This window comes from Thamnophis sirtalis, unplaced genomic scaffold, assembly GCF_051295495.1.
Source record: "Thamnophis sirtalis isolate CommonGarterSnake01/CBP01778 unplaced genomic scaffold, rThaSir2_p1.2 scaffold_4, whole genome shotgun sequence".
Taxonomy (NCBI): Eukaryota; Metazoa; Chordata; class Lepidosauria; order Squamata; family Natricidae; genus Thamnophis; species Thamnophis sirtalis.
In genome coordinates, this window is record NW_028261384.1 from 30,401,226 (window position 1) to 30,414,100 (window position 12,875).

At 40.9% G+C, this 12,875-nt stretch overlaps 1 protein-coding gene across 13 annotated transcripts in view; it reads left to right on the forward strand.

The window, feature by feature from the left end:
• The window catches only part of KIAA1217 (KIAA1217 ortholog), a 240,015-nt gene that overhangs the window by 173,898 nt on the left and 53,242 nt on the right, over positions 1 to 12,875 (forward strand). For 12 of the 13 annotated variants that reach the window (XM_087712695.1, XM_087712703.1, XM_087712706.1 and 9 more), the window contains one exon: positions 11,393 to 12,195. In XM_087712695.1, coding sequence (XP_087568821.1) covers positions 11,393 to 12,195 — 803 coding nt within the window. Of the gene's footprint in view, positions 1 to 8,574; positions 8,790 to 11,392; positions 12,196 to 12,875 lie in introns of those variants that run through there. The other variant, XM_014055097.2, reaches the window with a different exon arrangement.

Genomic DNA, 12,875 nt, shown 5'->3' on the forward strand with positions numbered 1-12,875 from the left:
CTGTCTTTGATAAAATCTAAATAACATCTTATTCCAGGCTTGTGATGGGAAATTTATATAACACAACAGAAAAGTATTTAAATCCCGTAATTGACCAGTTATGTGTTGGGTGACATAAGTATGAAATGGTACTATGAAGTTAATTAACAGGTGATGATGCAACTATCAAAGTATCAGCAAATTTTGATGTACATATAGTTGCACGGGCAACTGAGGCTTCCAAAAAGTTTTCAAAGGGCAGCTCCATATAAAGTACATTGCAGTAGACTAGCTTCAAGGTATTTAGGGCATATTTTAATCTTAACATGTCTTGATACCATGTTTCCCCAAAAATACAACAGGGTCTTATATCTTTTTGACCCACGAAATATGGTCTTGGGCTTATTAAAGGGGAGGGCTTATTGTTTTTGGGTTGTCGGGTGGCTGCTCCCTTGCGACCGGGCTCCCAAAGAGCCAGGCACAGCCTCAGGGTCGAATGGCTGTGTTGTGCTGTCACAGCAGCAACACAGCAGTCATGAGGTGACCATGCTCATGAGCAGCCACCCGGCAACCTCCCTTTCCAGCCAGGCACAGCGCCGCTGACCGACCTAGCGGTACCTGGAAGGCACCAAGCAGCGCGAGCCCCTGTTTACCGCCCTCCGCCTTCCGCAGCTCGGCGCCTTTGGAATGCCCCTAGGTGAGTGAATGGGGCTCTGCATGCCTGGAGAGGGAGGATTGCGCGAGCAGCTTTTCCGCTCCCCGCTTGTGCGAGGCTCAGGTTGCCCTTGGCTAACTCTACAGTACAGGCAGAGCCAGGGCATCTCCGCTGCTGGTGCCACCCGCAGCTTAAGGATTTTTTGTGGCTTTCAAAGCACGGAGGATGGATGCCGCTCTGAAAGTATGCTCTATGGTAGTGTACAACCATAGAGCGTACTCCCAGAGCGGTATCCTACCTCCGTGCTTTGGAAGCCACAATGGAGGATGGATGCTGCTCTGGGAAGTACAATCTATGGTTGTATGCTCTGCAGCCCACAACCATAGAGCATACTCCCAGAGCTGCACCCGTCCTCCGTGCTTTGAAATCTGGAAAAAAAAACAAGTGGCGCCAATAGCAAGATGCCCTGGCTCTGCAGGTACTGTAGAGTTAGCCAAGGGCATCGTGAGCCTGCAAGTTGCGCGAGCGGGGAGCACAACCCTCCCTCTTCAGCCATGCAGAGCCCGATTCACTCACCTAGGGGCATTCCGAAGACGCCGAGCCATGGGAGGCGGAGGACGGTGAACAGGCACTCACTTTGCCTGGTGCCTTCCGGCTACCACTAGGTCAGTCAGCGGCGCTACACCAGTTGGAAAGGGGGATTGCCGGGTGGCTGCTCGTGAGCATGGTCACCTTATGGCTGCTGTGTTTCTGCTGCAACAGTAGAACATAGCCACTCAATCCTGAGGCTGTGCCCGGCTCTTCAGAAGCCTGCTCGCAAGAGAGCAGCTGCCTGGCAACCCCCCCCCTCTTCAGCTGAGCACAGCGCCGCTGACCAACTTATCGGTACCCCAAAGGTACCAAGCAACACAGACGCCTTTGCCCCCCCTACCTTGTTCCTGCGGCTTGGAGTCTTTGGGATACCACTAGGTCAGCAAGCAGTGCTCTGCCTGGCTGGAGGTGGGGGGCTTATTTTCGGGGGGGTTAATATTTTTGCCCACCCGAAATATGTGGCAAGGCTTTAGTTTCAGGACAGGTCATATTTTCGGGAAAATACGGTATGTAGTCTTTAATGTAATATGTTTAAGTTCAAAATCAGAATAGTGATTCCGTCTATAGTTTTTCTTCCTTGTTGGTCCTCTTGTAAGACTAAAGAAGGGTAAAGTTTAAAAAAGAGGAAATTGTATGTAAAGGTAAAACAAAATCAGCAAAGGGTTGAAATATCCATTTGGATTGAATTCAAACACAACAGGATGGTGTAATCTAGGTTATGAAGAGAATTGTTACAAATGCAATCCCTGTTGTATCTTTGCCTGAAAATTGTATGATGATGTATGATTGCACATGGAAATAATTAATTCAGATTTCATATTACTTGAAAATTTTCTTCCTCTATGATTAACGTATCAGAAACAACAGGAACAATAAAACTCATAGATGAAGAAACAAAAGGCAAAATTGCCACTACTTAACAGCAGTGGGAGTTTGGAAAGCTGTACAAAATGAAGCCAAGCAAATTATTTTCTATTATTTGGTTGTGTTTTTAGGCATTGATTGTGCAGAATGGGTGGAGGACCTGACACCAATGAACTCTGCTTGGTTAACAGTTCCTAGTGCTTAGATATTGCACAGAAAGGGCACGTGCTGGTTGATTGCAGCTCTCTGCAAACTCTGGATTTCTAAATCTAGCCATGCTTATAGAGTCTTGGTTTCTAAATATAGATCTGAAAATAATTTAAAGATCCTGGATTAACAGTCAGTGCATTTTACTCTGGATTTAGAAGAGTTGAAAGATGGGAGGGCTGGTGGATAACCACATTGCCTGCATTCGATATCTGGCTACCGAAGATGTTTGTGAAATTGAGTTAATGCTCCTTGGGTTCCAAGACCAAAAATTGCTTTGAAATAGGCAGAGATGCATAAGGCCATACCTCTTGCCACTTTCTGAAGAAGGGTATGTCTTCGGGGCTGACATGATAGCCCAGGGCGAATAGGTGTTTAAGTTAAAGGATCCCAATAGGGTGCTACAAAGTGTGTTGGAGTAGAGTGTCACAATGTGTGTTGTTCATGCCTCTTTATCAAAAATTTGTTCTAGAGATGATGTAACTATTTAATGAAGTTTTTGACAGACACAATGTAATGTACCTACTACAAAGTTCACCTATGGATCCAAAGTATAGCACAGCTCTAATGTGAGAGTAGGGAATTAGGACAGGCAACTATGTGAAGTTTTGCTCAAGTTTAAAGCCCATTTGTATTGAAGTTTTCCTATTCTCTGATTAGAGAGTCTGTTCTTCTGAATGGTCCCTTTTACCTCTACTCTGAAAATGTGTCTCAAGCTGGAGGGGGGGCAACTTTTAGTGTATACAAAACTAGTTAATAGCAATTAATTATGCTTTAGATATTGCAGGGCATGATAGTCAGAGCTTGAGGGCTCCTGATAAAGTCATTAAAAAGGGAAATGATGCTTGAGCAGTTCAAATATATTATTGGAATTGTGAGATTAAATTGCAGCCATGACAGTGATCAACTCATGCATTATGTATATAGCTGTTATCCAAACAGAAGCTTAAAGCAGATGAATGCAACATGATTTCATTCTAGAAATTGCATGAATATAGTTCTGAATGGCAGGGTTGAATTTCCATTCTCGTTGGCCTTAAGGCACCTAAGGCCAGTAAAAGTGTGCTTCACATTGAGTTAACAGCCTTTATTCAACCTGACAGTGATTGGCCCCAAATGGAGACCCTTCAGGCTCTTACCATTTTCAGTAATCATGGTATTTGATTGAATACTGTGCTTGCATTGATTCTGAATAACTCCCTCCCCCAGGAGAAAATAGTCTTTCTGAGTTGCTTAGTACTTTCATCAAAGCCATTACATATTCAACCAGTGAATCTTTTAGAAAATGTTTTCATGATGTTGCAATGCTTATTTTTATATTTGTGTGCAATTCATACTCTTACATTTTAATAGACACCCAATTATTTTTGAAGATATTGGGTGCATTGAGCTAGCTCTGATCTATCTGCAGTGAGAAAAGAATGAATAAGTTGCAGGAACAAAGCCAATTTATATAGATATTTATTTGGAAGAGAGGAGATGAATTATGTATATTCAAAACTAATATTATAAATCTGTTCCATATTTTCCAGTTTTCTGAATTGAGTAGCTTATCAGCCCCATCCCCCCCCCCAAAAAAATCATAACATTTCAAAAGGTAGAGGTAAAAGTTCCCCTTGCTCATATGTTTTAGTCATTCCTGACTCTAGGGGGTAGTGCTCATCTCCGTTTCAAAGCCAAAGAGCCAGCGCTGTCCGAAGACGTCTCCGTGGTCATGTGGCCAGCATGACTAAATGCCGAAGGCACACAGAACTCTGTTACCTTCCCACCAAAGGTGGTTCCTATTTTTTTGCTTGTATTTTTACCTGCTTTCGGACTTGTAGGTTGGCAGAAGCTGGGACAAGTAACGGGAATTCACTCCATCACACAGCACTAAGGATTTGATCTGCCAAACTGCTGTTCTTTCTGATAGATAAGCTCTAGCATCTTAGCCACTGAGCCCCTTGGGTCTAAATTTAATTGTGGCCAAATTGTATTTTTTGTATAAAGAATTCTATTAATACCTAGAAGTGTTTTGCATTTTACTTGTGAAGATGATTGAGTTTGGCTTATAATACAGACAGCATTTCTGAACCACTATTTGAAGATGGAGAAAGACCTTAGACCTTTTTCTGTCAGGATTCAGGCCAGTTTGTAGTGCAAGCCAGCATTAGTTGCACTTTTAAATGATCTTTGGAGGGCTTGAGATTATGATGGTAGCTCCCTCCGTGCCCTTTTGGATCTCTCAGTGGCTTTTGATACCAGTTGTACATCATTCTGGACCTATTTAGTGAGTGTAGAGTAGTTGGTTCCAGTTAATGTCAATAGAAGGGATGCATGAAGCCCTAGGGCCTGTTCTATGTGGCATGTCCAAGGTCCCACCTCTTCTTTTCCTATTTAATTTCCATATGAACTCCTAGCTGAGGTCATCTATAAGTCGTGTTGTACCACTAACATGTGGATGATGCTCAAGTACATATTTCTATCCCAGACTAGTAAGAAGAATGCTAGATGAGCCCAACATAGATATGGCATGTACAGCACAGTTTTCTGTTCCTAGGTTGTTGTATTATGATTATTTTTTGTTAGCCATACAGAGTTCTCTCTCTCTCTCTCTCTCTCTCTCTCTCTCTCTCTCTCTCTCTCTCTCTCTCTCTCTCTCTCTCCCTCCCTCCCTCCCTCCCTCCCTCCCTCCCTCTCTCTCTCTCTCTCTCTCTCTCTCTCTCTCTCTCACACACACACACACACACACACACACACACACACACATATATATATATATATATTTAGTGTCACAACCCCTGGTAAGCCCCAATTATGGGAGGAAGCTAACTGCTTCCTAAGATGCAATACAGCACAGGTTCGAATCCCAGTAAGGGTATGGCTAGCTGATGAGAGCTAAATAGCTTGAAATAGATCTATACTAGTCTCCCTTTATTTATTTATCAGCACAAATCACACACACACACACACACACACACACACACACACACGCGCGCGTGTGTGTGTGCATACTTAGCGGATTTATTTCAGAATTGGACTGATACCTGGGAAACCCAGATTATACACACACACACACACACACAGACACACACACAAACATTTTTGTGAAGAATAGTGACCATGATGTTCTGATGATCATTAAGAGAACTGCTCATATTCAAGTATTTTAAGAATTGTGCTGCAGACATTTAAACAGGCATAGTTCTTCCTTGGAAGGGCTAAATACAAAGGATCACAGGCAACACATTACACACAAGTACATATGGTGTTTGTTTGGGGTTGGCAAAATTCTAACTGAGCAAGCAGAGAAATAGTCTGAATATCCTCGCCAGGGGATAGAAAGAAGCCAATGTTCTGATGGTGCAGAATAGTTTATTATAACTGCAGTTGTTCAAATCATACCCCTATGCAGCATGGCACACACACAGGCACGTCTGCATAGTTGATATTGGGGGCATTTGGAGCAACCATAGAAGTCAGAGAAAAATCTCTTAGTGACTCAAACCAATAATCAAGTCTGACATATTTACACAGAGGTCAGATTTGGAGACACTCATCTGGCACACGTTAAGTCAAAGGTTACCTTTTCCTGACCCAAAGAGACCATGAGGGCTGTAACACCTTTAAAGGACTCTCAATCAAAATATATATTTATATGGAATATGTATGCATGTATGCAGAAACACACCATTTTGAATGGTTACACAATTGTGAAAGAGCACCAATACCGAATGACATACCTAGTTGAGATTGTAGAGACTCTTGAGTCTCAACAATGTCCTGCAGTTTGGGGACAGTGAAAAGATAACTACACACTTGGGTGGAAGTTACATTATTTTAAGAAATGCAAGAAGTTGTTGGCCTCTTCCTCTACATTACAGCAATAGAAAAGTGTTGCTGATCTCTTTGGTGTTCCTTTTTTCCTGTAAAAATTGAAGTTCGACATATTGACTGAATCTGCTCTGCAGTTCCTCCTGTTAAGAGAGTAAATGAATCCTAATCAGTGCTACAAGCATGAGCAGCAAAAAATACTTAGCGGACTTATTTCAGAATTGGACTGATACCTGGGAAACCCAGATTATAAATTCCTACCATGACATTCAGCCTGAGATTTTTGGAACAGGGACTTTCTCACAGGGTTTTGGTAAGAACAAAAAATGGGCGCCCTCCCCAAATAAAGGAAGACAAAAGGAATATATGATGTACATTTGTCTGTTGAAAATTTACAGAAAGGTTTTATATTTGCCTCCAAATATTGGATGGCTTCCTTGCCAGCCTAGTTAAAGTTTTACCTTTGCCCTCGTGCATAAATACACAATAGTTTGATGCTGCAAGTTGAACTAACAGAGTCACTGATTGATTCTTTCTCACCTTAGTTGAGCCATTTAATCTCCCATTCTCCCCTAAAGAATTTCTTGTCACTTTATAGATTGAAGCCAAGCTTTCTCTTTTCCTAGAGCATAATTTTAGAGTTGTGCTGTGACCTCATCTGAAGAAAAGCACTGGTCTCCCTGTTGTGACCTACATGTGCTTGTTGGGAGTCTAGAGATCTTTTTGTGTGCACGAAGAATTATTCTCCTGATTACTGGTAATCATCTTTTAAACCAGTTAATGTTTTTCAGCCCTGTTTGGATTAACGTCCTGTAGTGAATAAAGGAAAGCTATAGGAATAAAGCAGGAAAATTAAGGGTATCAGTGAGAAAAAATGCAGAAGTCACCAAGGTGTAACGGTTAAGGAGTTAGAATAGGACCGAGAGTAATTCTCAGCCAGATCCTACTTTACTGTTATTGTTACAGGAGGCAGTGTAGGAAGAAATGCTATGCTCCTAGTACAATGTTTCCCAACCTTGGCATCTTTAAGATGGGCGGACTTCAACTTCCAGAATTTCCCAGATAGCATGCCTGCATGGTGGCACATTCATTTACATACAGAGAGAGACTACAGGTAGTCCTCAACTTACAACCACAATTGAGCCCAAAATTTCTGTTTCTAAGTGAGACAAGTAAGTGAGTTTTGCCTATTTTACAATCTCTCCTGCCACAGTTGATAAGTGGATCACTGTGGTTGTTAAGTTAGTGACATGGATGTTAAGTGAATCTGGCTTCCCCACTGACTTTACTTGGGTCCAAAAAAAAAAAGTGAACACTTGACCGTGGGACACTGCAATTGTTATAAATGTGAGCCAGTTTCCAAGCATCTGAATTTTGATTACATGACTCTGCGGATGCCACAATGGTCATAAGTGTGAAAAACATTCATAAGTCCCTTTTTTTAAGTATAAGTATAATCTTTATTGTCATTCTACTTAAATACAATGAAATTGGTTTTTCAGTGTTGTAACTTTGAAGGGTCACCAAATGAACTATGATAAGTCAAGGACTACCTGTAATATTTATTACTTAATTATACTAACTAGCCACAGTGTGCAACCGATTGACATCCAAATGCCAGTGGGTGTGTCTCCCATTACAGCATCTTTCTCCTATGGAATTATAATTGCCATAGCTCCCAACTCAGAACCTAAGCCCCCACAGGCTGGGAAGGATGAAATCTGCTGATCTGGAGAGCTTTGGGATGAGAAAGTGGACCTAAAGCAAGTATCATCGTCTTCATTGGTACCATAGATAATCAAGAAGGTGACACAGTTTGTGTTTTCATTGTTTTCCTACCTCTTCTACAGCAACCCAACCCAATTGCATGTGTAACATTCTGCACATAGGAGTCGTATTGATTTACGATGACTCCCGAAGTTCAACCAGGCAAAGCAGTTAAGGTAACAAGTTAATTAGTAGACAGGTCTCTGATTTCTCCTGGTACAGTTAAAAAGGCAGGTCCCCCCCCCCCCTGTTCATCTGGGCTGCAGATGAAACTGCCGTATTTGGGTTTCCTTTTTGAAATAGACTGAATTTTGTTAGCTGTTTGAGTTTGTTGAAATGTAAACATTTGGAAACATTTTTGTTGTGCAATTATTGTAAGGATACTTCTTATGGATTTTTAGAGAGAGAGAAAGAAACAGAGATGAAACTGTCTTGTGGTTGTTTATTTCCTCTCTCCCTCTCTCTCCCTCTCCCTCTCTTTCTCTCTCTCTCTCTTTGGAAGACTGTATTCTTTACAAATTGCCATGTTCTGTGCTTTTCATGTGCGTGCTTTACTCAGGGAGCCAATGTGCGGTCTGGAATGTTGCAGGGCTTCTGACTGGATGACATGCCAAAGGGTGTTATTTAGTGACTAATTTGCAAGAGGAGGAGAAACTGAGATGTTTATTGTGGGAGAAAAGTACTTTGGGCTACTGGTGCAGTGCCGTTTGAAGGACTGAGCGAAGCGAGCAGGGCACTCTTCAGGCCAACAGGAGAAGCCTTTTTTTGATAGCAACCATTCTCAAGAAGATGAATGTAGGAACATTTATCTTTCTGGATGGAGATTTTATATATTTAAAAGCAAAGCATTGCAACATGTGGGGTACAGTTTAGTGATTATTTGGTCTATCAGGAAAGACTTGCTTAGTTTAAAGTAAGTGGATTTATTTTATTTTATTTTTCTTTCTTTCTTTCTTTTTGGCAAAGAAGAAAAGCTTGGGGGAAGAAATACATTGGCGGTTTGGATATGCTGCTTTTTCAATACTAAACAAAATTTAGTAACAGAAGGAGCTAATAAAAGGGATTGAGAAAAGTTGATCTAAAAGGTCTGTGCTTCAAAAGAATACAAGGTTGCATATGTGTAGATCTATAATTAACAGAAGGCTACTCACAATGATAATATATATTATTGCCTTTTTAAAGACAATTTGAGAGGAGATGTACATTTGCTTAGTTTCCAGTATATAATTAAGTTGTTGCAATATGAAGGCAAATTGGTTTGATTGTATTTACTTCTGAAATAATAAGTTTGGTAGAGTTGCTAAATACGTATGTGCTAAAGAAATGTAAAAACTGATGTGAAATACAGGTATATCTTTTGAAAATAAACCTCTGAGGAGATAAGGGATACAGAATGGAATAATTGAAATATGTAAACTGCAGTAAATGAAATACTTTATAGATGTATTATAGAATGCATGTATAACACAAAACACCAATTGGAAGGTGTTTGAACTTTGTGCATACTTATGTGTGCAAAGGCTCTGGCCAATTATACCAAGGTGAATATTCATCTGGGTAGAATTGGAAGCTATTGGTCATCAGGAGACTACTATTTTCTACAAGATGAACTTCTTGGAGGAACAATTTTCTGCCTAGCCAGTAGTTGATAATTCACCTTGTAATTGGGTATAGCTGTGTATTATATTAGAAGTAAGAACATCCAAACTGACATCAGCTTCTTAGAAGATGTGTTGCAGATAACACACAGTAGCAAGGCTAGTGCACTGCAGGTAGGTGTCATAACTGACAATCGAAAAGTCCTTCGTTTGCTGGAAATTTATGTTAATCAAAGCAACATTTTAATTCAATTAGTAAAACGCAGATTGTCATTCAATGCTAAAAAGAATTTACAGACTTGTGAGAAACTGAATGTAAGAGGAAATTCTATACAGGTAGGCTATCCCTGATATACTCTCATTTTCTGTGCTCACTAACTTAATTAATTTGGAGGTATTGGTTTTTGTTGATTTTTTTTAATGTATTGTTTTTAGTAATGTAGACCTAAGGAGAAATAAATAAACAGTTGAAAGCCTGTGACAATAACATGACCCTTACATTGGCATTTTTGAAGGAGTTAGGCTTAGCCATGGATTCTTTATGACAGGGGTCTCCAACCTTGGCAACTTTAAGACTTGCTGGCTGAGGAACTCTGGGAGTTGAAGTCCACAAGTCTTAAAATTGCCAAAGTTGGAGACTCCTGCTTTATGAGGTGTACTTGTAGTAGATAGATGGAGTCTGCATAGTGCGATTTATGGGAAAGCCTGAAATGCTTATGTACACACCACAATTGACTTGGGAAGCGTGATTGTACTGCTTGATGTTTGTTTGACATAGTACTTCATATCCTGCTACCGCACCTTATTTCGTGCTTATTTTTGTAGTTGCTGCAGTATTACCTACCAGTGCTTAAAGCTACAAAACTTCACTTTGACCTTTGGCCAGAAGAGTCCTTTATAAGCTCTGGCTGTGGAAAGGAGTTTAATAGGGACTGTAATTGTATATTCTGGCTTGGGAATTGACATGAGGATAAAAGCAAACTTATGAATGGGGAAGGAAGAGGTTGCAACTCTGTGTTTGGGTAGCAGTGCAAAGAATCTCGTGGTTGCTACCCAGTGGGGAACATCCTCTCTGCATGTTAAAATTGTGGAAAGTTGTTTTGCTAAGTAAGATCACCATGCAGCATGCATCACACTCCAGTGGGATGGATATTGTGGGGGTTTAAGACCAGAGCACTGTGCTTAATTTGTGGCTAAGTTGAATCTAATACTATTCTCATTAAAAAAAAAACATGTCAATAATATTTGTAAACCACAGATACAAATATCCAGAAATAATAGAAGGCAAAGAATTTCTTCTCAAGGAAGTGTGAGATTTTGCCACTCAGAATGCTACTGGACTATCACATGAGTGCATGATAGCTGGAAGAGGTTAGTGAGCTAAACTGACCTGGTATAAACCCACGTCTTCAATACATGCCTAGATGGAAATCATCTGGTATTGAATTGACTTATTCTGCTGAAAACTTACTCCAGAAGGGGATTCTTATTTTGTCAGCTGATATTTCCTAAATGGTTTTGCTTTTCAAATCCGATTTAAAAATGAAAAATTTTTTCCCCACCTTTCTTTCATATCTCTTGTCTCTTAAAGTATGCACAAATTAACAGATGGCTTATTATTGAGGAAGTTACCTAAAATGTGCATTTTTGATCTCTGAACGGCAACAAATGGCTATTTGAAATCCAAGTAATGTGGCTGTATTAATACATTTCTTTGTAGATGTAAAAATAAACTATGTCTCTTTGGGAAAGTCTTCAATACTGTTGATATTTGGTATCAGTTTTCTTACATGATCTTACTATTCTGCAGCTAATAAAAGTTTGGATAATTATAATGATAATGATCTTGTTGTATCATCACTGTCTATTGACCAAACAAGAACAAAAGCCTTTCTAAGTCAGTTTCTTTATCTTGCAGATGCAGAGAGAAATCTTCCCAAATACTTCTCGGCCAGGATCTATTTCACATCCTCCTCATGCACTTCCAACCTCCCCTCCTCCTATGGCAGTGCCACATTCAATGCCCCCTTCTCCATCCCGGATCCCATATAGTGTTAGGCCAGTCAGTGGCCCTGGCAATGCAACCATTCCCCGAGATAGGCTTTCTAACATCCCTGGACCACGGTCCATCTCACCGAGCCCAAGTGCCATCTTGGAAAGGAGGGATGTGAAACCAGATGAAGACATGGGCAACAAGACCCTGACCCTTTTCCGAAATGAGGGGCTGTATGCTGATCCCTATTTGTTCCATGAGGGCAGGATGAGCATTGCGAGTTCACATACAGGACATTCCCTCGATGTACCTGATCACATCATTGCTTACCATCGTAGTACAATGAGGTCTTCAGGCGCTTACTGCACTCCTCCCGTGCAAGCGGAACTTATGGAGCAATCACTCTACCGACAGAAATCCAGGAAGTATCCTGAGAGTCTTTTGCCAACTCTGAGTTCCAAAACACCTCCTGCCTCTCCTCACCGAGTTGCTGACATTCGAATGATAGACATCCATACACACCAAGTGTCACCGCACACCATTCACCTTGATAGGTCATCCCCCGGTCGACAGTCTCTCAAGAAAGATCCAGGGACTCCTGTCTTTGTGGAAGGGAAAGCTCGGAATGTTCCAGGTTTATCTGGCATGGCTGAGGTGGCCCCTGCCATTCCTGACAAGAAAGTTTTTGGCTATGGAACTGCAGTAATACCAAAAGAGAATGAAACCAGGTAAGATGAAGTAAGGTGCTCTGGATTTAAGCCAGACACGTATCTAGAATGTGACCAGTCAAGTGAGTGAGTTACATCAGGCATTTGAAGAATCATCATTATGTCTGGCCTTTGACCCAAAGCGGAGGTTTCAAAAGATCAGTATAGAAATTATATCTTTCCTTTAGGTCCTGGAATGTATCTAATGCACATTCCAATACCTAAAATGTGTCTTTCAGCAAACACGAACATATTGCTCACCATAGTTTGGAAATCACAATACTGGGCCAAAGTACAGATGACACTGAAGGTGGCATTTGCAGTTATGTCAAGATTTGTTTATTTAATAGGAGATATGGAAGAAGGGTTACATTTTATCTCCATAGCCAGGACTGCAGTTTTGATCCACAGCCCACATATTGCTATTGGAGTTGGGTGGTGGGTGGGAAGAGAGCTAAATTTACAGTTGCATGAGAAGGGGAACTCTCATTGGGATTGTAAGTGGGAAAGGAATAGTTAAACTCTCCCTGTATCCCCCTCCCCTCCCCAAAAAATGGTTTGCCCACTGTGCTTGCTTTTATGGTGTAGTTGCAAGTGATGCATTTAGTGATAAATATATTTGCTAATGTTTACAAAAGATAGGGTGGAGGCATATTTACAATCATCGTAAGTTGTTTTACACAGTAGATAGCATGTAATCT